General features: G+C 44.5%; 1 protein-coding gene across 1 annotated transcript; it reads left to right on the top strand.

The window, feature by feature from the left end:
- The first annotated feature begins 8,946 nt into the window (after positions 1 to 8,946).
- SOD2 (superoxide dismutase 2) lies at positions 8,947 to 22,501 on the top strand. Its single transcript, XM_030316714.1, has 5 exons — positions 8,947 to 9,456; positions 9,772 to 9,974; positions 14,603 to 14,719; positions 16,434 to 16,613; positions 19,589 to 22,501. The coding sequence occupies exons 1-5, from the start codon at positions 9,434 to 9,436 to the stop codon at positions 19,732 to 19,734; spliced, it is 669 nt and encodes a 222-aa protein (XP_030172574.1). The 5' UTR covers positions 8,947 to 9,433; the 3' UTR covers positions 19,735 to 22,501.
- The last annotated feature ends 1,300 nt before the right edge of the window (positions 22,502 to 23,801 follow it).

The raw sequence follows: 23,801 nt of genomic DNA, 5'->3' as shown, positions 1-23,801 counted from the left end.
CAGAGCACGAGCAGGAAAGGAGCAGAGAGAGGGAGACACAGAACCCAAAACAGGTTCCAGGCTCTGAGCTGTCAGCACAATGCCTGACGCAGAGCTCAAACTCACAGAGTGTGAGATCATGACCTGAGCCGAAGTCAGGCACTTAACTGACTGAGCCACCCAGGTGCCCCTCCATACTACTTTCTAAATTTAAAGTCACATGTGGGCTGATTAGACGTGGGCACCCTGGACAAGGTGGTGGTGTGGGCACAGGACTGCCTCTAGAATCCCCACTGAAATGACCCATGGAACAGTCATGGGGACAAAAAAATCCACACTGCTGCTAGAAATATGAAGAAGTGCTACCCAAACACCAGAAACTGGGAGAATTTCTTGTAGACACAGACTTGATGTGTTGCTGTCACATTGGGTAGCAATGACTTGTGGCATGTGATTAGACAGTGAGTCCCCTTTGTCATCCACTGTGTCATTACATTGGCCTGCTGAGCTCAGTTTTTTCTTTGCCCCTGGACCAAAATGCTGGTCCCATGACCTTTTTTTTTTTTTTAAGTTCATTTATTTATTGGGGGGGGGGGGGAGCGGGGCAGGGAATCCCAAGCAGGCTCCTCACTGTCCCCCCAGAGCCTGATGGGGGCCTCGAACTCAGGAACCATGAGATCATGACTTGAGCTGAAATCAGGAGTTGGACGCTTAACTGACTGAGCCACCCAGACACCATCCTTTTTTTTAATTGTAAGTAATAGAAGTCATATAATCACTTTAAGTTGGAACACAGGCTCAGTCTTAAATGCCCAGTCCTATGTATAAACCTCTGACAGGGACCAAAAGCTAAGAGCTCCCTTAGTGCAGGCCTAAAGCAAGCCAGCAGTCCGCAGTGGGAGGAGGAGGGGGAAGCTGATTGGCTCTTCCAGTCTCAGGCCTTATTCTCCAGCTCCTCTTCTCTTAGCTTGTTAACCCTGGTTTCTGACTTCCCAGGGACTGAGCTGCAGGAGAGAGGAGGTGTGGGGGTTACTGTTCATGCTGGTGGTGTGTGTGTGTGTGGGGGGGAGGGCCTGTGGGGGTCTTCCTTGACTATTACTGCCTTGCCTGGCAGTTGTTGGACACTGTCTCTTGTGGTTTTGGGAGATCGTCTGTCACTGATAGTTTCTCACCCAGACCTCAGTCAAGAAGCAGAAAGACAGCATCGTGTTCCAGGGAAGCTTAAGGAAAGAAAACCAAATGTCTGTTTTATGCTGAACCCCAACGAAAACTAGGCCAGCGGAAAGTCAAATTTTATTTATTTATTTAAATTCAAATTTTAGGGAGAGAGATGGAGACAGTGGGTACAGAGGTGGGGAGACAGGTGGGGGGGGGGAGAGAGAGAGAGAGGAGAGAGAGGAGAGAGAGAGAGAATCTCAAGCAGGCCCCCTGCCCAGTGTGGAGCCCAATGCAGGGCTCAGTCCTGGGATTGACCCTGGGATTGTGACCCAAAGCAAAACCAGGAATCTGACACTCAACCAACCGAGCCACCCAGGCTCCCTATTTTAATAAAAATAGACATTGTGTCCAAGGACCAGTCATTTTAACACAGCTTCCAGAGTGCTTACACAGAGATGTTTGCTTTTCATTTAGCACTAAGAGACAACAGTTGGGGCCAGAATGAAATGTCGCATACTTACCTTAAACAACGCCTTTTAACTTAAAATGTGCCAATGTATATCCATTCAAAACTTTTCAGATGAAAAGCCAGAAAATGACTGGAGCTACCCATGACCACACTAATAATGCACTGTCTACGATATCTGTGTACAATTCTCTGGAGTGGAGTGGGAACTTGAACATGTCTGCAAAGCAATCTGATCCTTTCAATGTTCAGTGACTTTCCCAATTTTCTATATTTGTCTTGCTCACATCTAATTGAACAGCGATTATTTTTAGTGCATCACCTTTATTGAAACCTAACAAAGTAGTCCCTTTAGTTTTCATTAAAATAACTTCCTTTCTCACATTTTATCAGTTTACACAACTACTTAATCAAATCACGTAATTTTGGGGTGCCTGGCTGGCTCAGTCAGTAGATGTGTGACTCTTGATCCCAGGGTTATGAGTTTGAGCCCCACGTTGGGCATAGAGCCTACATAAAAGAAAATTTTTTTTAGTAATATAATTTCAGTAACTAGTGAATAAGTAAAAGTAGGCATAAACCTGTTTGGGGGAAGAAATACACCTGACTCTCGGTAGGCATCCAACCCAAGCATCCAACCTGGGGCAGCAGTGAGTGGTCTGACCCTGATCGTGCATAGTCTATGAGCATCTGTCACTGTGCTCTGCAGAGGAATGCAAAGATGTCTGTTAATCTGGAAAGCAGTTGATGTGGACTGTGTATAAAAACTTCTGTATTCTGCTGGAAACAGCATGATATGGTGCAAAAGCATTGGCCCTCGACTATGCCTTCCTCGGTCTGCTGTCCTTTGCTGACTAACTCACCTGGTTTGACACTTTTGTGATAGCTTTACCTTTAGGGCAGTGGTTCTCAACTGGAGATGATTTGGCCCCCAGGGGACATTTGGCAATGTTTGAGACATTTTTTGGTTGTCACAGCTGGAGTGGGGTGCGTGCTGCTGGCATCCAGTGAGTAGTGGCAGGGGTTGGATAAATATCCTACAACATGCAAGGCAAACCCTGAAAGAGTCATCTGGTCCAAAATGTCAGCGGTGCTGGGGTAAGAGCCCCTGCTCTGTGAGTTCTGGCCTTTGACCCCAGACTCCAGTGTTGTGGCAGCCTCGGGCCTTCTCATCAGCACTCAGAAGCCACAATCTTTCCTGAGTGACAGGCTCTCCAGGTCTGTGACGAAGCTCCTGAGGGTAAGGATGGTGGCTGGTTTTAACCAACTCTTAACGAGCTGAGCACATAGGTGCATCATTGTTTAAAGAATAACAACAGAACAAGAAGGTTAAAGCACCAGTTGAAATCCTTTCTTTTTTTTTTAAATTAAAAATTTTGTTAATGTTCATTTATTTTTGAGGGGGGGGGAGGGGCAGAGAGAAAGGGAGCCACAGAATCCGAAGCAGGTTCCAGGCTCTGAGCTGTCAGCGCAGAGCCCGATGAGGGGCTCGAACCCACAAACTGTGAGATCATGACCTGAGCCGAAGTCGGACGCTTAACCGACTGAGCCACCCAGGCGTCCCTGAAATCCTTTCTCAGTCACACTCCAACTCCAACTGACGGAATCAGCTGCCACTAAAGTTTATGAATTCTCTAATGCCTGGATCGAAGGTAGAGGTGGAGAGGCTCGTGTTGTGAGCAGGCTGTGCGGGTTTGGCAGCTTTTTCCATGGGGAAATACAGGAGGGGGACTGAAAGGAAGAGCTGTTCTGGAATTTAACAGTGTTGGGCTTGCCCCTTTCCCATTTTGCTCTTCCCTCAGAGAAGGGGGGGTCGTGGAACATTGGGAGTGAACTTTGGCACTGGAACCCACTTTTTGTCAGGATATTTCAGAAGGTGGAGTCACCAACCAACTAGTCTTTTTAAAAAAAATTTTTTTAAATGTTTTTTGAGACACAGAGAGACAGAGCATGAATGGGGGAGGGTCAGAGAGAGAGGGAGCCACAGAATCCGAAGTAGGCTCCAGGCTCCGAGCTGTCAGCACAGAGCCTGATGTGGGGCTCGAACCTACAGACTGTGAAATCATGACCTGAGCCGAAGTTGGAGGCTCAGCCGACTGAGCCACCCAGGCGCCCCACCACCCAACTAGCCTTAAAGGGAAGCATGTACCAGGATGCCCTCATGGCTGCATGTTGATCAATGAACATTCATCCAGAAAAGCGGCAGGGGGGCCAAACAGAAGCATGGCCACACCCGGGCAGGGGCAGGGGGTCTACATGACAGAGAGCCAGCTGGGGTGAAGCTGAGCCAGATACGTCACTTGCACAAAAGCGCTTGTACATATGTGGGGCTATTAAAATGAAGTTGAACCAGACCAGTCTCAACCCAGACTGTGGCTGGAACTGGTGGGGCCACATGACACCCAACGCAGGAGCCATCCCTCCTGGACATAGACTCCCCTTTCCATCCCTGCAGGCGAGTGCCAGCGAGCCTTCTGAAGAAGTGGGGGGAAGGGGAGGGGAGTGTGGTAGGAGGAGTCCCAGGTGGGAAGGAGACCCTCCGATTTTGATTATAAACTCAACAGTGGCTGACAGTTTGAGAACCAGATTGGATTATGGAAGGCGGTGGACTGCCCTATTGGTTTGCTTGGGTTGGTAAAGCAAAATACCGTAGACTGGCTGACTTCAACAACAGAAATCTATTTTCTCACGGTACTGGAGGCTGGGAGTCTGAGATTAAGCCGTCAGCAGATTGATTTCTCCTTAGGTCTGTTTCCTCGGTTTACAGATGGTTTCCTCTCAGCCTGTGTGTGACGGTCTTTATCTCCTTATAAGGACACCTGTCACACTGATTTAGGGCCCACCCTAATGCTCTCACTTTTTACATTTATTTATTTATTTATTTATTTATTTATTTATTTATAAATGTGAGTGCAAGCAGGGGATGGGCAGAGAGAGAGGATCTGAAGCAGGCTCTGAGCTGACAGCAGAGAGCCTGATGCGGGGTTTAACTCAAGAGTCTTGAGATCATGACCTGCGCTGAAGTCAGATGCTTAACCGACTGAGCCACCCAGGTACCCCTAATATTCTCATTTTATTTTATTTTATTTTGAGAGAGAGGGCACAAGTGAGTGAGGGCAGAGAGACAGAATCCCACAAGGGGCAGAGAAAGGGAGAGAAAAAAGAGGGCTTGTGCTCACCTGACGTGGGGCTCAAGCTTACCTGATGTGCTGCTCGAATTCACGAACCATGAGATCATGCCCTGAGCTGAAGTCTGATGCCCAACCATCTGAACCCCCCAGGTGCCCCTAATACTCATTTTAATTTGAACACCTTTTTGAAGGCTCTGTCTCCAGGGTACCTGGGTGACTCAGTCAGTTGAACTTCTGATTTTGGCTCAGGTCATGATCTCACCATTTGTGAGTTTGAGCCCCACGACTGGCTCTGTGCTGACAGCTCAGAGCCTGAAGTGTGCTTCGGATTCTGTGTCTCTCTCTCTACCCCTTCCATGCTCATGCTGTCTCTCTCTCTCAAAGATAAATAAGCATTAAAAAAAAATAAAGTCCTTATCTTCAAATACAGTCACATTACAAGGCACTGGGGGTAATCCCTAACAACTGGATTAAGTACTAAACAGGTCTAGGACAAAACTAAGATGTCTGCTCAGGGGAGAGTTGAGTGTTCAGGGTTAGTGTTGAGATTAAGAGAGCTTTTGGTTTGTATATCACTGAGAGGATACTCTTCAAACCCTGGACAGGAGTAATTGATCAGCCTTCTTTTATAACCAACCAGAATATCGTGTATCAATGTATAGCTGAGTAGTTGCTTAAACTAAATTAATATTCTTAGGATGGAGACACTTGTGGGCTTGTTTTCCACAATTTTATGCTATTTCCCCACAAAAGGGCCAGTGAAGATGCAAGCCAATACCAGAGTGGGGGGAGGGGGGGATGGAGGACAGGATGGCTAGTCTTATGGGACATGCCTGAGATGGGACCCAAAGTTCATACTATTCCCAGTAGACAGGAATCTTCCAGAGGTTCTGGCATGAACCTCTGTGGTGTATGAGGCCAAGCCTCCTGCACACCTACTCTGGTTCCCCGCCGTGGGGTGTAGTCCCTGGCATACGCTGGCCAGGATGTGTAGCCAGTCTCAGATCCTTATGCTTCTTGGTCATTGCCCTCAGTGATGTGAGTCAATTCATCTTGGGTAGCTCTTGAGAATTATTCTTAGAACTGTGCCCATGAATTCAATTTTACTCCATGATAATGTGGGGATATTAATTGGATCTTTGTGGTATAATGATTGACAGACCAACTCACTCCTTACATAGAATGCGTTGGCTATGTTGTGTTTTGCCTGGTGTGATGGTTAATATTATGTGTCAGGCTTCAGGTCCAAGAATTATGACCTGAGTTATAGGCAAAAGATGATAAGGCCTGGGGCCTTATCATAAGATAAGTCAGGAGTTGAGAAGACAGGAATATGTCCTGAAGAAGCACGGGAGGGGGAAGTTTCAAAACGTGGGCCACACACAAGCAAGATAGGATTGAGCTCAATTTTATTGGCGCAAGGAATGTGGGAGGGGGTGGGGCACTGTTAAGATACACAGAGCATGTCAGGGTTAACAAAAGAGAGCAACATAGTACACTCAAAGCTCAGCTCGCTGTGTGCGTGACTCGGGCACATCACTTACTGTCTTCACGAAAAGAGGCATAATAAGCCACTGCACAGAGATGTGTAAATTAAGAGGTGACGTAGAGCCTTTGACCTAGTACCTAGCACATGATGAGGGTCTGCTCGCTAAGGTTGGTTCCCTTCTCCCTTTATGGATAGGATCAACCCACTACATACATGCCTTGTTCAGTAAAAACACTTTCATTCTGAGACAAGTTCCTCTTCTCCTTTTCCAGTAGTTAATGTGTTCTTTGAGCATGCAATCTAATTTTAATTAGCCTGAAGATATGGGGATGAGGGGAAGCTCACTTCAAAACCTTTGTTAATGATGCTACATCTCTACCATCACTTTCCTTTTTAGCCTGGATCACTGATTTTATTTTAGCAATTTAAGTACTACCTTTGGTCCTATTAGCAATCCCAGCTACGCGAAGGGAAAGGTTGTACAGCAATTCTCACTTAGTTTCCTGCCTGGGTAGGATTTGCAATATGAGGGGTATAGAGTAAAAGAGGAAAAAAAAAAAAAAAGAATGTGGCTCAGGTCATTCCACGAACAGCCAGGGTTTGTATCCAAGCACGTGGAAATAACGCCTTATATAAAGATATCTGGCAGAGTGACTATTTGCCAATCCACTACTCATTTTCCCTTTCGTTCTCGAATTTCACATTTTTCAGACTGGAAATGTGCACAGCTTAATGACTACATTTCCCAGCCTCCTCGGTAGCTAAGCGTAGCCTTGCACCTAAATTGAGTGGAATTTGTTGGGTGAATCTACCACAAGGATCCTTAAAAGGGAGAGAGTGGGGGCCCAGTCTTTTGTCCTTCCCTCTTCATGGGAAGGAGGTGAGATGGTTGGTGCTGTAGAGGCTGTTATGGATCATGAAGCGACTCTGAGGACAGAAGAGCTTGGGTCCTTGATAATTTCATGGCACTGTCATCCCAACCCTGGTTTACCTACTCCGGATCGCTTTTACATGAGGGAATGAATATGCTTTCCTGTGTTTGAGACACTCAGTCACTAGAATATGAATGCAATTAATAACTGGCTCAAAATGATGTTATCTCAACCCGTATTTTGTCTCCTCCAGCCAATATGTCAGTCTAAACCGTCGTAGGTCTTAGATGGCTTTGAAGTAGCCTTGGGAAGTTTATTCAAGGGGAATGCACAATTATGATGCCTATGTGGCAGATGACATCCTGAGCTGGCTGGAGGAATTGGGGACAGAATCCAGTCAATTGTAATCTAACTCCTTGGGCCAATACTGAATGAATACTTCATATAGTGGCCGACTAAAAAAGAAAAAAAGAGGCCTGTTTATTGGGTGTGGCAGTCAAAGAAGGTAAAAGACTTCTCTTAACCTCCAGTATCTCCCAAATCCTTGGTGTCGATGTAGATACTCTCACAGTCTGAGTTGTTTTCTGGAAGGGTGGAGCTGTTACAGATATGATGTTAGAGATGCTTCTATGGGACTGTTATTGTCACTACCTTACCCTCCAATTGTTGCTTGTTCAAAAGGGCATTTCCCCGAGGTGGTCAATTTAACAGAGAGAAAGCTCACAAGCAGGGGAGGGGTGGGGAGAAAGGGAATCCCAAGCAGGCTCCACACGGTCAGCAAAGAGTCCCCCATGGGGTTTGATCCCACAAACCCAGGAGATCATGACCTGAGCCGAAATCTAGAGTCAGATGCTTAACCGTCTGAGCCACCCAGGTGCCCCGCAAGCAATACTGTTCTAACTAGCTTGCCCCTCGTGGTAACGATGTCAGACTCCCTGACTGAAAAACTGCTTTCAATGTGTCTCACTTCAACTAAAATGCTTCTTGCTTTCCTCTATCCAACCATATGTTTGGATTTTAAGGACATGCACAACTTGCCCCCAACGTGATTTTCCTCCTTTACCAGGTCGTATACTCTTGGTTTCCTGTCAGCATGCCCCAGGCCTCTTGCTGGGAAGTCAGCTCAGTGGTTCTTGTTTACTATTCCCCAACCCAAATGCTAGTCATCCTTGTGGAGGGGTGGGGGTAGGGGTGGAAGAGAGTAGCTGAAAATCTATGCAGCACCTACTCTATGGTTCCTTTTATATTATTCTATTCAATAAGGACCCAACATAGATCAATAATTGTGTAAAGCTTTCCTAACTTCTACACAGGGAGGATTCACACAATTCAGGATTGTTTTTTTAATTGTTGAGAAAGCATTAGTACAGTTCATTACACTGTAAGAAACAGCACGAAAGAATCCTTCCTCTTGTACTTTTTAAAATACTCTCCGGAGCAGTTGGTTCATGGAAGTCATCCCCAACACACACACTCAGGACCTGACTGCTAAGGCTTAGTAATCAAGAAAGTTTGGACTTTCGGTTCTAATCCGCTATTTTACTTATTAACTGTGTGCTCAGGGAAACCTGCTAAAATTTAGTGAGCTCATTACTGTCGCCTGGGGTCACCCAGGAGTGAAATAAAGATGAATGTATATAAACCCTGCTGCGTAGTCCCTGGCACATCGTGTTTAGTAACACTATTATCAGACGGCCCTGGGCTTGGCTCCGGCCCGAAGGTCAAGTTCATTAGAAAAGCAAGGTCACTCCTGGCAGTCGTCAGAGGAGCATTGTTGCTACACCTTACCAGCGCCCAGGACCCTCCTCACTGAGGGATCCTGGCCCGCTAGGGCGCGCCAAGCCAGCTCAGGGAAACCGCAGCTTTCGCTCGGAGGAGGTCACCGGACCGCAGGGCGACCCCGGCGTGCCGGCAGCAGCGAAGAGGCGGGGAAGCACCGGCCCCACCAGCCAAGGCCCTCCCCGCGGACCTCCGAGGGGCGGGGCTTCAGGTCGTACCATCTTACACCGTGGAGGGGGGGGAAGCATGGCCTTTCTTTTGGCCACACGCACAGAAGCGGGCAGGTGGGCGCTGCGGTTCTTCTGACTCCCTGAATAAGGTCCCTCATGTGCCTCTTTCTCGGGTCCCCTGGGCCCCCAAAGGGGGCGGGCTGGCTCAGGCAGCGGAGACCGCGCGCTGCGCGTCCCCCCCCCCCGGTGTGGGAGCGGCGGGCGCAGGGGGCGGAGCCCGTGGAGGACGGCGGTGTCCTTGCGGCGCCGCCGGGGACGCGGGTCAGTGTACGCCGGTGGGTCGGCGCGGTGACTCGAGTTCAGGAAAGCGACTAGCGGCATCGCTCACTATGTTGTCCCGGGCAGCGCTCAGGTGAGGCGCCCGAGCGGCGCGTAGCAGCGGGGACGGGTCACGGCCCCGAGGGCGAGGGGTGCGGGCGGCCTCCTCCAGCGGCCCCGCTCCCTCCGTACCCGCGCTGGCGCGGCGGCTCCCGGGTACCTACGGGGACGCGGCGTGGCAGGTGGCCTCTGAGCGCATCCGGGTGCTGCCGCGGCGCCGTTTAATGCTTCAGAGAATGTGGAGGGCGAGCGAGCAAGCGATAGAAAGGCCCAGATGCGCCGGGACGTCCACAGCCCTGTCTGCATAGACACGTGAGCGAATCGGTGTGTGTGTCTTTTCTCTTTCCAGCTCGAGCAGGACGCTGGTGCCGGCGCTGGGGGCTCTGGGTTCCAGGCAGAAGCACAGCCTCCCCGACTTGCCGTACGATTATGGCGCCCTGGAGCCTCACATCAACGCCCAGATCATGCAGCTGCACCACAGCAAGCACCACGCGACCTACGTGAACAACCTGAACGTCCTCGAGGAGCGGTATCGAGAGGCGCTGGAGAAGGGTAGGTGCCAGGCCGCCCGCCGGTGAGAAACCGCGCGGGGAAACGTGACGGCGACGCGGTGCCCCTCGTTTCCGTGGGGCCGCTCCACGCGCTCTTGAACTCAACCAGGGGTCAGACTTCACAAGGAAGGTGCCCATTTTGTGGGAAACTGAAACAGGCTTGTGGTTATTTACTAATACTTTAGAATTCAGCGTAACACTATCATATGGACGTCACACTTTAGTTTTTAAAGAGCTCAGTCGACAAAACCAGTCGTGTGTGGACTTTGTGGGTCTGGGTCTGGGGATGTGTACGAAAATGCCGTGTTTTAATGTCTCTGTACAAAATACTATTGCACTTTTCAGTCTATCGATCAGTGGCTTGCAGGAGGAAAATAATTGTATGTATTGCTTAATGCGCTACACAGTTCAAAACGTATTTTTTTTCTTAAGCATATTTTTGATGACGTTCAGCCCTCTGAAATTTGTTGGGTAAATTTCAGACAGTGGCAGCTTGTTGAATGGGGGCATCTAGCGGGAAAGTGTAGTATTTCAGCTCGGTTGTGGATGAAGTAATTGGCTAAACAGAAACAAGAGGAAATTGCCACATTCTGGAAGATTTGTGACAGAAACCTGGAGCATGGGGAAAAAGTTTGGTACTTGTTCGGGAAAAGGTTCGGGGTTTTAGAAAATAACAAATTCGGGAAAGATGTGGTAATGATGACAAGGTGGGGAATATCCCGATTGTGAAATTGTTTCCTGCATGACAACATCTGACAACTTGAACCTTTCTTTTCAATATTTTAAAAACAACATGAATTTCAATCCTTTCCTTGCGCAATCACATCTTTACTTGTGTAACAGAAGCTACTGAAAAAAAAAGCTTTACATTATGTTGTGCTATGTTGCCTATAAGTTACTAAGTACCTGCAGAGCTTTTTCTTTTATTTATTTAAAAAAAATATTTTAAAGACTATTGAAGGGTTAAATTTTGATGTTTGAAAATTTGGGGCAGTAATGTAAGTGAAATAACATCATCGATCTCATTATAAGGAAGTAAATAAATACTTTTCAAACAGAAGTATTTAACTTTTATTGTATTTTACAGGAAAAAAATGGAAACCAAAGAAAATGTTGAACTTAAGAAAAGTATTCTTAAAAGCAGATATTAAAGCCTCCCAAATTTCTGTTATCATCATTATTATTATTATTTTTAATTTTTATTTATTTTTGAGACAGAGAGAGACAGCATGAATGGGGGAGGGTCATAGAGAGAGGGAGACACAGAATCCGAAACAGGCTCCAGGCTCCGAGCTGTCAGCACAGAGCCGGACGCGGAGCTCGAACTCACGGACCGTGAGATCATGACCTGAGCCGAAGTCGGACGCTTAACCCACCAAGCCACCCAGGCGCCCCTATCATCATTATTATTTTTTAATGCAAGCTCTATGCCCAATGTGGGGCTCAAACTCACAACCCTGAGATCAAGAGTCACATATTCTACCGACTAAGCCAGCCAGGTGCTCCCCAAATTTCTATTAAATCTTAAAAATGATTAAGAGATTGCAATTATTAAGTTAGTTTTTAATAAACATGTTTCTTTCCCATTAGAAAAATTTAGTTACTGTTGATTTATTAGAAAACAATATAGGGGCTCCTGGGTGGCTCAGTCGGTTGAGCATCTGACTCTTGATTTGGCTTGAGTCATGATCCCAGGGTTGTGGAATCAAGCCCTGTGTCGGGCTCCAGACTGAGCATGGAGCCTACTTGGGATTCTCTCTCCCTCTGACCCTCTCCCCCTGAGCCTCTCCCCCATTTGGGCTCTTTTCTCTAAAACTAAAACTATACGCACACACACACATACACACACACGTGTTTATGTATGTATATATGCATATATATGTATATATGTATGTATGCATGTATATAAATATATATAAAACGTGTGTGTGAGCATGTATATATGTGTGTATACACACGTGTATATAGAAGTATATAAACATACAAACATTTATATTTAGGATGACTTTCCTAGAATAATTACTAAGACACTGATCTGTAAGAAAATTATTTTGTAAACATAACAACAACAACGAGAAGTTGGCATCTTAAAACAGCTCTCCAAGATTATCTGTGTATTCTGGTACTCGGCCCTCTTCTCCTTTCTGAGATGTGCCCAAAGAGCAGATTAGAGAACCTTTTCTTTCATGTAAACTCCCTAAGCACAGAGTCCTCAGTGGTTCTGTGTATCTTCCACTTTGCCTCTTCATGTCTGGTGAATAATAAGCACTCAGGACTTTTTTTTTTTTTTTTTAATTTTTTTTTTTTTTAACATTTATTTATTTTTGAGACAGAGAGAAACAGAGCATGAACGGGGGAGGGTCAGAGAGAGGGAGACACAGAATCTGAAACAGGCTCCAGGCTCTGAGCTGTCAGTACAGAGCCTGATGCAGGGCTCGAACTCACGACCTGACCTGAGGTGAAGTCGGCCGCTTAACCGACTGAGTCACCCAGGCGTCCCATAAGCACTCAGGACTTCTTGAATAAGGGAATTCCCATTTTTCCTAACAGTTAATCTTAGTTTCTTGAAGGCCTGGAAAAGAATATTTTATTTTGCGTACTTGTTCAGCAAGGTAGAAAAAGTCTTCAAATGTGACTTTTTGTTTTTAAGTACAGATAGCAGAGAATTAATTTTTTTTCCATAAAAGCTACATTTAATATATTCAATTACCTAGTCAATCAACAAACATTCATCAAGTGCCTGGTATGTAGGAGGCAATCTAGCAGCCCCTGGGATACAGCAGTGCAAAGAATTCCTTGTTGTTATTGGAGCTTTCATTCTGGTGGGGAGACAGATGAATGAGTAAATAAATAGTATGCCAGGGGTCTTAAGTCCTCTCGAGCAAAACAGGTTGGGGAAGTGGCGGGGAAGTGCCCATTTTCTCTTGTGGTTTGAGAAGGCTTCCCTGATGAGGGTGACGTTTCAGCGGAGGCCTGAAGGAGAGATGTGGGAACAAACCACGAGGCTATCTTCAGGAAGGGTGTTCCGGGATGGGCAGCCGCCATCAGTGGAGGCCGTAAGCTGGGCGCATGCCGAGCCCCTGTCGTACGTGCAGGGAGACCAGTGTGGCCAGAGCTGGGCCAGCGAGAAGACACAGGATCAGATGATTTGCCCCTCTGAAGCCAGTTGTAGGGACTTGGGGTTCATCGAGTGAGAGGAACAGCCTTTGGAGGGGTCTGGCTCAAGGATGCTGCACTCGCTTTGGGGTGTAGAGGAGCCCTCCGGCCACTATTGGGAACAGAGTGTGGGGGGCACATGTGGAAGCCGGAGACCAGGGCGGGGTGGTGGCTCAGATGCAGGCAGGTGACGCTGCTGGTCTGTACCACAGGTTAGCAAGAGGGGGTCAGATTCTGGATCTTTTTTTTTTTTTTTAATTTTTTTTTTTTTAATGTTTATTTATTTCTGAGGCAGAGAGAGACAGAGCATGAGTGGGGGAGGGTCAGAGAGAGAGGGAGACACAGAATCAGAAGCAGGCTCCAGGCTCTGAGCTGGCAGCACAGAGCCCGACGCGGGGCTCGAGCTCACGGACTGTGAGATCATGACCTCAGCCGAAGTCGGTCGCTCAACCAACTGAGCCACCCAGGGGCCCCATGGATCTGTTTTAAAGGGAGAGCTGGCCTTGCCGGTGAGTATGTTGGTGGGCTATATGTGAGGAAAGGAGTAAGGAGTAAGAAAGGACAAGTTATCAGAAATGCCCTGTGAAAAATAGCTGGCACTTGCTGTGATGAGGAAGGCCATTGGAGAGTAACTTTGGGATTGAAATTCTCGAGTTCAGTTTTGAATATGCTGAATTTTTTGTTAATGTAACATTGAACTGTTTTCCAATGAATAGTTGTCTATCTAGAAAATGAGAGCTGAAAATGTACCATTTAAAAAAAAAAGTCCATTGTTTATTTTAAGTAATCTACCTCCAACGAGGGGATCAAACTCACAACCCTGAGACCCAAGAGTTACATGCTCTACCGACTGAGCCAGCCAGGCGCCCCTGAAAATTTACTATTTAGTCTGTGAAAGCACACATTTCAACCTTCCACTATTTTCTATTGTTCTCTTTGTTATTGCTGAAATGTTTTTTTTATAATTTTTTTTTTTTTTCATTTTAGAGAAAGTGAGTGGGGGAGTGGCAGAGAGAGAGAGACTTAAGGATCTTAAGCAGGCGCCACACTGAGCGTCAGACACGGGGCTCGATCCTATGACCCTGGGATCATGCCCTGAGCTAAAATCAAGAGTCAGATGCTCAACTGACTGAGCCATCCAGGCGCCTCTGAAATCTTTTCTATCCAAGAAAACTTTCACTTCTTTGAAGCTCAGGAAAGAATTTTCTACTAGCTTTGCCCCTGATGCCGGACCTCTCATTAGTTGTTCACGTTACTAATTGAAATTGACAATCCACTGGAACAAATAATTTTTAAGTAAATCTTTTTTTTTTTTTTTTGTAGAATCTTGAAATTGTGGGATTTTAGGACCTTATAGGGATGTTACAGATAAGCAAGTACAATTACCTGATGTTTTACAAAGAGAGCAAATGGTGCATAGAATGTTTGGAAAGAAAGAATTTTAAAGAATATGTTTGCATCTTTACATTTCAGGTGACGTTACAACTCAGGTAGCTCTTCAGCCTGGGCTGAAGTTCAATGGTGGAGGCCATATCAATCATTCCATCTTCTGGACGAACCTGAGCCCTAAGGGTGGTGGAGAGCCCAAAGGTTGGTAGATATTGGTGCAGTCTTAGCTACATTTGTGCATGATAGGAATGGCTGTTGCTTTTCTTACGTTAATTCTCTCTGAGGTGTCACAGTGGCATATTTTTCCTAGCAAGGAGTACAACAAAGGTGTGACTTTCAAAGGGACATATGTAGGAACGGAGAATATATTCAGGGAGTTATTGTGTCTTCAGATTTTATACACACATACACACACACACACAGTGTCAGATATGGTGTCAACTTTTGTCGGAATGTACTGTATTTTACATTAGAACAAGACCAGGAAACAGTTTTTAGAAGAAGTGAGTGCCCTGGGTGGGGTAAGACACTTGATAATTCTGTACTTCCTTCATCTGTAAGGTACAGGGAAATAATAGATCCGTTTTGAAAATTAAGTAAGTTATCAGATGTAAAATGCTTTGAATAGTGCTTTTTGCTATTATTTTACTACTCTCCCCAGCTGATAAAGAGTCAGTTGTCCCAGGAAATTGGGTTTTCCAGGACACGTGCAGGTAGCGAGGGGAGTACAGAGCCAATGACCTTGCTCACTCTGGCTGTTTACGTGACTTACCGTGTCCTGCGTGGAGGCCCAGACGACTTTAATTAGCCTCCTCACCCCAGGGAAGGTGCGGGGCATAAGTAGAGCTCTCCTTGTCCCTGGGCTTCTGGTGCACACCTTAAGTTTCTGTGGGTTTGTTCGTTTTTAATTGGTGTATGGTGAGCATCTCATGTACTTGTGGTAAGCAGTCTCATTTGGAAGTAAAGGTGAATGGGGAAGTCAGCATGGGAAGCTGGACATTTTTTTTTTTTTTCTGAGTTAGGTGTGGAGACAGTGATGTAATACTGTTGACGTTTGGTGAGTTAGCAGAATGTCAGATATGCCCATATTCAGCCAGTGGTACTTTGCCAGTTTGGGTTGTCTGTACCACTTTATTCTGTCATTTGTGCTTATAATAGATAATTACTTTTATTTTTGAATTTTTAATTTTTTTAAGTAGGCTCCAATTGCGGGGCTTGAACTCACGATCCTAAGATCAAGACCTGGGCTGAGATCAAGAGTCAGACACTTAAATGACTGAGCCACCCAGGCACGACGATAATTACTTTTAACTCAGTGGGATAAGAGAAGTGATATTTTTAGCCTACTTGATTTAGTTGATGTGCTCCATCTAGAATTATATTCTACATTGCCAGAGAATAAAAGGGCTGTAGCTCTTACAGTGTACCCTCAGTTCGGTGATAAAAGACAAAATTACTCTTCTTAAAATTATATAATTGTGATAAGAAAGATCTCAGCTGCCGTGGGGAAGAACCAAATAACAGCCATAAAATTTTACTATTCCCAAATTGAGACAGAGTAGGTAGGGTAGAAATCAAAGTAAAAGTTTTCTGTAAAAGGGGGGGGGGGGGGAAAGCTAATGAAAAAATTACTCCTTTTCTGATGGAAATAGCACAGCGAAGGAAGAACTTGCTCTAACTTGGTTCAGTAATAAACATGTGAATTAAAATCGTGAGATCTTGTGATGCCAGGGTGAGGGCAGGAGTAACGGTGCTAACTAGGCTCACTGGGTTATGTTACGTCTTCCCTATGAGGTCGTCCAGTTGTTTCTGGTGCCATACGACAAGAATATTTTAATATATGTAATAGAATTCTTGATTGTAATTGTTGCAGTCTGTTCATTTGTGGGTATTTTTGGATTTGTTTTTTAAATAGGGGAATTGCTGGAAGCCATCAAACGTGATTTTGGTTCCTTCGACAAATTTAAAGAGAAGTTGACCACTGTATCTGTTGGCGTCCAAGGCTCAGGTTGGGGTTGGCTTGGTTTCAATAAGGAACAGGGACGCTTGCAGATTGCTGCTTGTTTTAACCAGGATCCCCTGGAAGGAACAACAGGTTAGCTTTGAAAATTATTTCACATTCATTGGTGGGAAATGGTTCACTGTAAAGCACTTACCTTGAAATAAGGAACGCGAGCAGTGGTTAAACCTATCGTGAGCATGTACTAAATCTTAACAGATGATACCCAGAGCCTCGTGTAAGCAGAAATGCTCTAAAAGTCCTTGATGTTTTGTAACATTAGCGCATGTAATTTTACAGATACATTAACAAAAAAGGTTTTTTTTTATCAAAACATTTTTTTAATGTTTATTTATTTTTGAAGGAGAGAGAGACAGTGTGTGAGTGGTGGGGGGGCAGGGAGAGAGGGAGACACAGAATCCGAAGCAGGCTCCAGGCTCTGAGCTGTCAGCACAGAGCCCGATGTGGGGCCGGAACCCACAGACCACGAGATCATGACCTGAGCTGAAGTCGGACGTTCAACCGACTGAGCCACCCAGACCCCAGGTGCCCCTAACAAAAAATGTTTTAAACATAAACTCTGCTTCATTGGACAGAATTCATGTCAGCTTACATAATTGCATGCACCGAAGTTGGATAAACACCACAAAAGAGGAAAAGACCTATAAGCTGAGTCCAACTTCAGCCCTGGGACGCAGCCCGTCTGCTGAGCACCTGTGGTCAAACTGGGACTAGAGCTCAGGTTTCCAGACTTCTGCCTTTTGGGGGATTTGGTCCAGGAAAATATTTGGCTTAGAGGCTCCAGGCTGGCTTCACCAATTCCTTTTTCATGTTGAGCCAGATTGAATTAGAATGTCTTTAGGAGATAGTCCTGAGACATTGATCTTCAGATGTAATGCACCTACAGCGATGTCTTTTTTGTTTTTTAATTTATTTTTTAATGTTTATTTATTTAAAAAAAAAATTTTTTTTTTTCAACGTTTATTTATTTTCGGGACAGAGAGAGACAGAGCATGAACGGGGGAGGGGCAGAGAGAGAGGGAGACACAGAATCGGAAACAGGCTGCAGGCTCTGAGCCATCAGCCCAGAGCCCGACGCGGGGTTCGAACTCACGGACCGCGAGATCGTGACCTGGCTGAAGTCGGACGCTTAACCGACTGCGCCACCCAGGCGCCCCAATGTTTATTTATTTTTGAGAGAGGGAGACACAGAATACGAAGCAGGCTCCAGGCTCTGAGCTGTCAGCACAGAGCCTGATGCAAGGCTTGAACCCACAAACCGTGAGATCATGACCTGAGCTGAAGTCAGATGTTTAACTCACTGAGCCACCCAGGCACCCCCAAGACCTATAGTGACATCTTAACGGCAATCAGCAGTAGTTCTCAGCCACGTTTTCTTTTCTTTACTTTTTTTTTTTTTTAAAGATACTTAACTTATTTAGGTTTATTTATTTTGTGAGAGAGAGAGAGGGAGGGGCGGAGAGAGAGGGAGGATCCCAAGCAGGCTCCAAGCCTAGCACAGAGCCTGACTCGGGGCTGCATCTCACGACCACGAGATCATGACCTGGGCTAAAACCAAGAGTCTTGACGCTTAACCAGCCAAAGCACCCAGGCGCCTCTCAGCCACATTTTCTACCTCTACGCACGTCTGCAGACTTGCTTACATGACTCACTTTCCTGAGTATATTCAGATTTAGCCAAAATCTGAACGGCTCTTTTGGGAAAGAGATGCCACAGAATTTGTAAAACCAACAGAAGATTTGTGAGCACCGACTAGAGAGTTGGGTATATCTTTGAAGGCACCTGGCCGAAAAGGCTAATTTCTAGGTAAAACCTGGCTACACCTGCTTCCCTTCCACTTGAAGAAAGCCCATTGGAATGAAAATAAGTGGAAGTCATGGCAATTTATGTAGGGGGGGGAAGTCATTTATAAACTGTTACCTTAATTACTCATAATGAATGATGAATGACATACCTCACCACTGATCAAGACCTACTGGTTGATCATTGTTTTCCTAGAGGAGGCTGTCATTCAGTTGGAGAGTTTTTTGAAAATGAATGTTGCATAAATATAAGTAATTCTTTGCATATACTATTTCATTTCTAAGAATTGTGTCTTTTTCTTTAGTCCTATTCAGTTTTCCTTGTTAACTGTTATTTCTATAAATGTCTCATAAATGCTTTGTATTCTCTAAGACTGACATTATTAGCCTTGGGAGCAGAGCAGTTTTCCTAAAACTCACCTGACTGCTTGGGACCTTCGGAAGGTGCTCAACCACCCCATAAACATGGCATCCTTACCGATACCCCCAAGAATTGCCTCATGGATAGATTTGTTGGTATTTTAAGCATTGCTGTTAAAATACTGTACTTAATTTTCCCAAGTCTTTAAAAAATTTTTTGCTATTTATCACGTTTTCTTCCAAAGAGTAAAGTTTAAGGGCGCCTGGGTGGCTCAGTCGATTAAGCATCCGACTTCAGCTCAGGTCATGATCTCACAGTTTGTGAGTTCAAGACCTGCGTGGGGCTCACTGCTGTCAGTACGGAGTCCACTTCGGATCCCCTGTCTCCCTTTCTCTCTGCCCTTCCCCCTACCTCTCTCTCAAAAATAAATAAACATTAAAAAAAATTTTTCGAAGAGTAAAGTTTCAAATTTTTAATTTTTTTTTTTTTCAACGTTTATTTATTTTTGGGACAGAGAGAGACAGAGCATGAACGGGGGAGGGGCAGAGAGAGAGGGAGACACAGAATCGGAAACAGGCTCCAGGCTCTGAGCCATCAGCCCAGAGCCTGACGTGGGGCTCGAACTCCCGGACCGCGAGATCGTGACCTGGCTGAAGTCGGACGCTTAACCGACCGCGCCACCCAGGCGCCCCTAAAGTTTCAAATTTTTTATAGGGTATTTATTCTTAGGCAAATTTTCTGTCTGTAAAAGAAGCTGAAAAATGGATGGGAATTTTGCAAAGGGTAATTTGGGTAATTTGGTGTGCATAGGATAATCGAGAAGAGACAATAATATTTCAGATTGAAATTCACAGTTTTTGCTTTTTTTCCCCTCTTCTTTCCAATAGGTCTTATTCCACTGCTGGGGATTGATGTGTGGGAGCATGCTTATTACCTTCAGTATAAAAATGTCAGACCGGATTATCTAAAAGCTATTTGGAATGTAATCAACTGGGAGAACGTAACTGAGAGATACATGGCTTGCAAAAAGTAAAACATCATTACACTGAGCAGAATAAGCTTTTTACGACTATTTTCATAGCAGTGCAGAGTACCGTAGTATACCAGTAAGCTGCTCTATAGTAGCATTTCTTAATGTAGGTTCTTCAAGTATTTGATAAACATGATTTAATGCTATGAACTTCCTGTTCTCAAATTTTATTATTGGGCAATGGAAAACAGTAAGTGCTTTGTATGATTTAGTCTTGATTGAACATTTTCTTCAAGAGCTGAAATAGCTAGGAGGTTATAATTGTCATAAAGCCATCAAAAATATCTCCGCCCTTAGGGCCGCTGGAGAAGCCTTTTGACCCTATTGTATTGCAGTTGTAGAAAACCTGGTCCTTTGCCCCAGTTGTTTATAGAAGATTAAATTTATTTGCCAAGGGAAACGTTCAGTGTTTCTATTGAAAACTGCTCTTTTTGTAAGTAATCTGTCTACTAGTACTTCTGGTAGATATCACCCATTGGCCTTTAATTATTTTTGGTCACATGTTACACAGGGTTAACACCATTTTGTCTTTTAAAAAATATAACTTGATTGCTAGTTGAGAATTGCTTTATTAAGACAAGGAAATAGTCGTGCATTTGAATTTTTCTGTTGGGAGAAATAGAAGGACTTGTGTGTGAAATTTTGTCATCAGACGGAAATATGTGTTGTGTACATGCTCAAAATGGGCAGATTCGGGCCTTGTTGATAAAATGAATGTTGGGAATGGGGCCACAGATCATTCTGGCGGGGCAGTTGCCCCCGCCTTCCAGTCCTGTTCATGAGCATCGCTTGGGGTGGGGGGAACCAGCCTGAATCAGGTGCTGCCTGCCCACAGAGGCAAAGGAGTTGGTTTCTGGATGTGGTCAGCAGCGTGTCCCCATCCAGGAACATTTCTTTTCGAAGACTTGTTTTTGAGTTACTCTATCATTTTTTATCTTTTCTTTTAAAAAATGTACAGTCACTATAGAAACTTTATATTGTTTAGTCCTTTCAGTAAAGGCAAACGATACCCATACTCCAGTGACCCAACATGTCAAATTATGTTCCTGGTTAGCTTTTGCAGGTGGGACTGTTTAAATGTAGCAGGGATCCTTTCTGTAATTTGGCTTAACATTGTCATGCATTCCATGTTTCATTATTTTCTTTATTTTTACTGGCTGTATAATTTATCAATTGGACACTTCCTAATTTATTTTACATTTCTGATACTGAATATTTCATTGGTTTCTAATTGTTACTTATTCAAATAATGTTGTGGTGAACAACCCACATAGGTTTTGCCTTCTATTGGAATATTTTTTCTATATAGGTTTTTTTCTTAAACCTATTCAGTAACAGAATGTTTTCCTAAGTTAGTGTATTATTTTTTCCCTCAAAATTTATTCTGTTTTTTTTTTGGCTTGGAAAAATGGAGTAACTTAGCAGTTTCAATATTGAAGACTGAAGTTAAAAAAAATTTTAATGTAAGGCGCTTTTGCTTTAGAATTCAAGTAGAAAGTACTTAGGCTTTCTGAATTGTCAGCAGTGTTGATGAGACCAGTGGTAGCTCTTTGTGTGCCTGTGGATTGAAAACACTTTGGAGACAAAGATTGCCGTGCTTTCTCCCACAGTAAAGTCACTTTCGTGGAGCACAGATGGGAGTCATGTGATTACTGCTTACATATATACACATATATATACACATGCATGCCTATATAGATATATACACACATATGTATGCACACACGTATATATAAACAAGGCAGTGACTCTGTTTAAATGGACCATGTAGAAAAGTAGAACTTTTTGAAAGATGGGCTTTTCAATATAGTCTGGCAGATCATGGTTTGTATTGAACTAACAAAGATACGCAGAGACTACTGATTCATACAGTGCCTTTTGACTTTTACTAAGCTTTAGCATTTCAAAAAAATTCAATGTTGAAATTTCTATGGGGCTCTATTTTTGCCTCGATTTTACATTGAGGGAGTGAGCGACAGCACACTGTTCTCTAAGGTTTTGGTTTCTCCTCCCCATCAGATTTTAAGAGACTAAGGTAAATTACAGATAAAGATTTTAATCATCCAGTGGAAAATGAGACTTTAAGATTTTGTTTAGCCCGGTTTTTCATTGTGGAAATAAATAAAAAAGGTAAAAGCGGCTGCTTCTGAAATAAACCCGAGTGTTGTTCATCCAAGAGGGATTTTTGTGGCCGAATCAGCAGTGCCTGCTCTAGTTGTAAATGTGCTTCAAACGCCATTGCGTGATTAGTACTGAAGGACAACAGGACACAAGGCAAATACTGCCTGAGGTAGAATCTACTGCTTGAACCATTGTGTAATAATTAAACTTTGATGTTGAGAAATTGCAGTTTTACTGCACACCTCAAATTCATGATCTTAAAATGAGATTTGAGTTTCCAGTGAATACCTTTAAAAAAAGTACCACCGGAACCATAAAATTAAGATTGATTGGTGTTGTGAGTCCTCTCTTGAACTAAGTCTAAATACAAATTCTATTTCCTGTTTTGATTTCAGGGGAGCTACTGTTTGGGAAAGCTATTAGGTAAATGTTTTATAAATTACTGCTTCTCATTTTCAGTCATACCTAATGATTTTGGCAAGCTAATGTCCTGTTTTCTTAGGTACGCATCAAACCTGGCACACATCAGAAATCCTATAAAGTCCTGGATAGTTTTCATTTAATTAATCGATAGAGAAACACTTATTTTCCTATTGTAAGTGTGAAGCTTTTTGATTGTTAATAAAAGAATCTACCAACCATCAAAAAAGGTCTGCATTATGCATGTGTGTTAAAACATTAGTAATCCCATAATGCTTTGTCATTTTTACTGCTTTTCTGTGGGAAAGGGATAGTAAATGTTAGGTAGCATTTTAAGCATTCTTAAAACCCAGAAGGCATATGAACTCTCTCCAGTCATATCTGTAGTAACATCTGATAATAGCATAGTGTTTTTATTTCATTTATTTTATTTATTTTTTTTTTAATTTATTTTTTTTTCAACGTTTTATTTATTTTTGGGACAGAGAGAGACAGAACATGAATGGGGAGGGGCAGAGAGAGAGGGAGACAGAGAATCGGAAACAGGCTCCAGGCTCTGAGCCATCAGCCCAGAGCCCGACGCGGGGCTCGAACTCCCGGACCGCGAGATCGTGACCTGGCTGAAGTCGGACGCTTAACCGACTGCGCCACCCAGGCGCCCCTCATTTATTTTTTATTTTAGAGCATGAGTCAGGACAGGGGCAGAGTGGGGGGGGGAGAGAATCTTTTTTTTTTTTTTTAATTTTTTAAGGTTTATTTATTTTAGAGACAGTTCTAGTGGGGGAGGGGCAGAGAGAGAGGGAGACACAGAATCTGAAGCAGGCTCCAGGCTCTGAGCTGTCCGCACAGAGCCTGATGCGGGGCTCAAACTCATGAACCATGAGATCATGACCTGAGCAGAAGTCAGAGCAGCTTAACCAACCGAGGCACCCGGGTGCCCCGGAGAGAGTATCTTAAGCAGGCTCCTTGCTCAGTGTGGAGCCCAACACGGGGCTTGACACCAGGGTCATGACCTGAGCCAAAATCAAGAGTCAGATGCTCAACCAACTGAGCCACCCAGGCGCCCCAACAGCATAGCATTTTCTATGCTAAATTATAAAGTCGCAACATCTTTGAACACTAACCAGATGTAGAATATTGCCCTAACTACATACAGCACATCTTGTGATAATTGGCTGTTTACTTCTTTTTTTTCCATAAAATTCTGGGCTGGTGATATTTTATCCACTCTTGTATTGGGTATGAGCTTACCTCATGAATCTTTCCCTGGACTGTTTGAAGGATAATCTTGGAAAGGGAAGTGAGGTGCACCTGTGTTGGGTGAAGTCTCCGCTCTTCTGTGTGTGCTTGAGAACAGGTGCAGTTCTCAAGATTCTTCTGGAACATATTAAAAAGACTAAGACCTCAGACTGCGGAAAGGAAAGGATGTGCGGTTCTGAGTCCCACTGTCGCTCTCAGTGCTCGTCTTGACACAGCGGTAATTCTAGCTTTGTCTCGGCCCCCGCTAAAGCACAAGCTCCGGGAAGGCC

Source organism: Lynx canadensis, chromosome B2, assembly GCF_007474595.2.
Source record: "Lynx canadensis isolate LIC74 chromosome B2, mLynCan4.pri.v2, whole genome shotgun sequence".
In the NCBI taxonomy this organism is placed as follows: Eukaryota; Metazoa; Chordata; class Mammalia; order Carnivora; family Felidae; genus Lynx; species Lynx canadensis.
Note: the sequence above shows the minus strand (reverse complement) of the source record. Positions and strands in the feature narration are given on the sequence as shown.

Bases quoted from the DNA above. Each gene is read 5' to 3' on its own strand.
- SOD2 (XM_030316714.1), top strand. From the start codon at position 9,434: ATGTTGTCCCGGGCAGCGCTCAG. The intron at 9,975-14,602 runs GTAGGTGCCAGG...TTTACATTTCAG, and splicing joins TCGAGAGGCGCTGGAGAAGG to GTGACGTTACAACTCAGGTA. The intron at 14,720-16,433 runs GTTGGTAGATAT...TTTTTTAAATAG, and splicing joins GGGTGGTGGAGAGCCCAAAG to GGGAATTGCTGGAAGCCATC.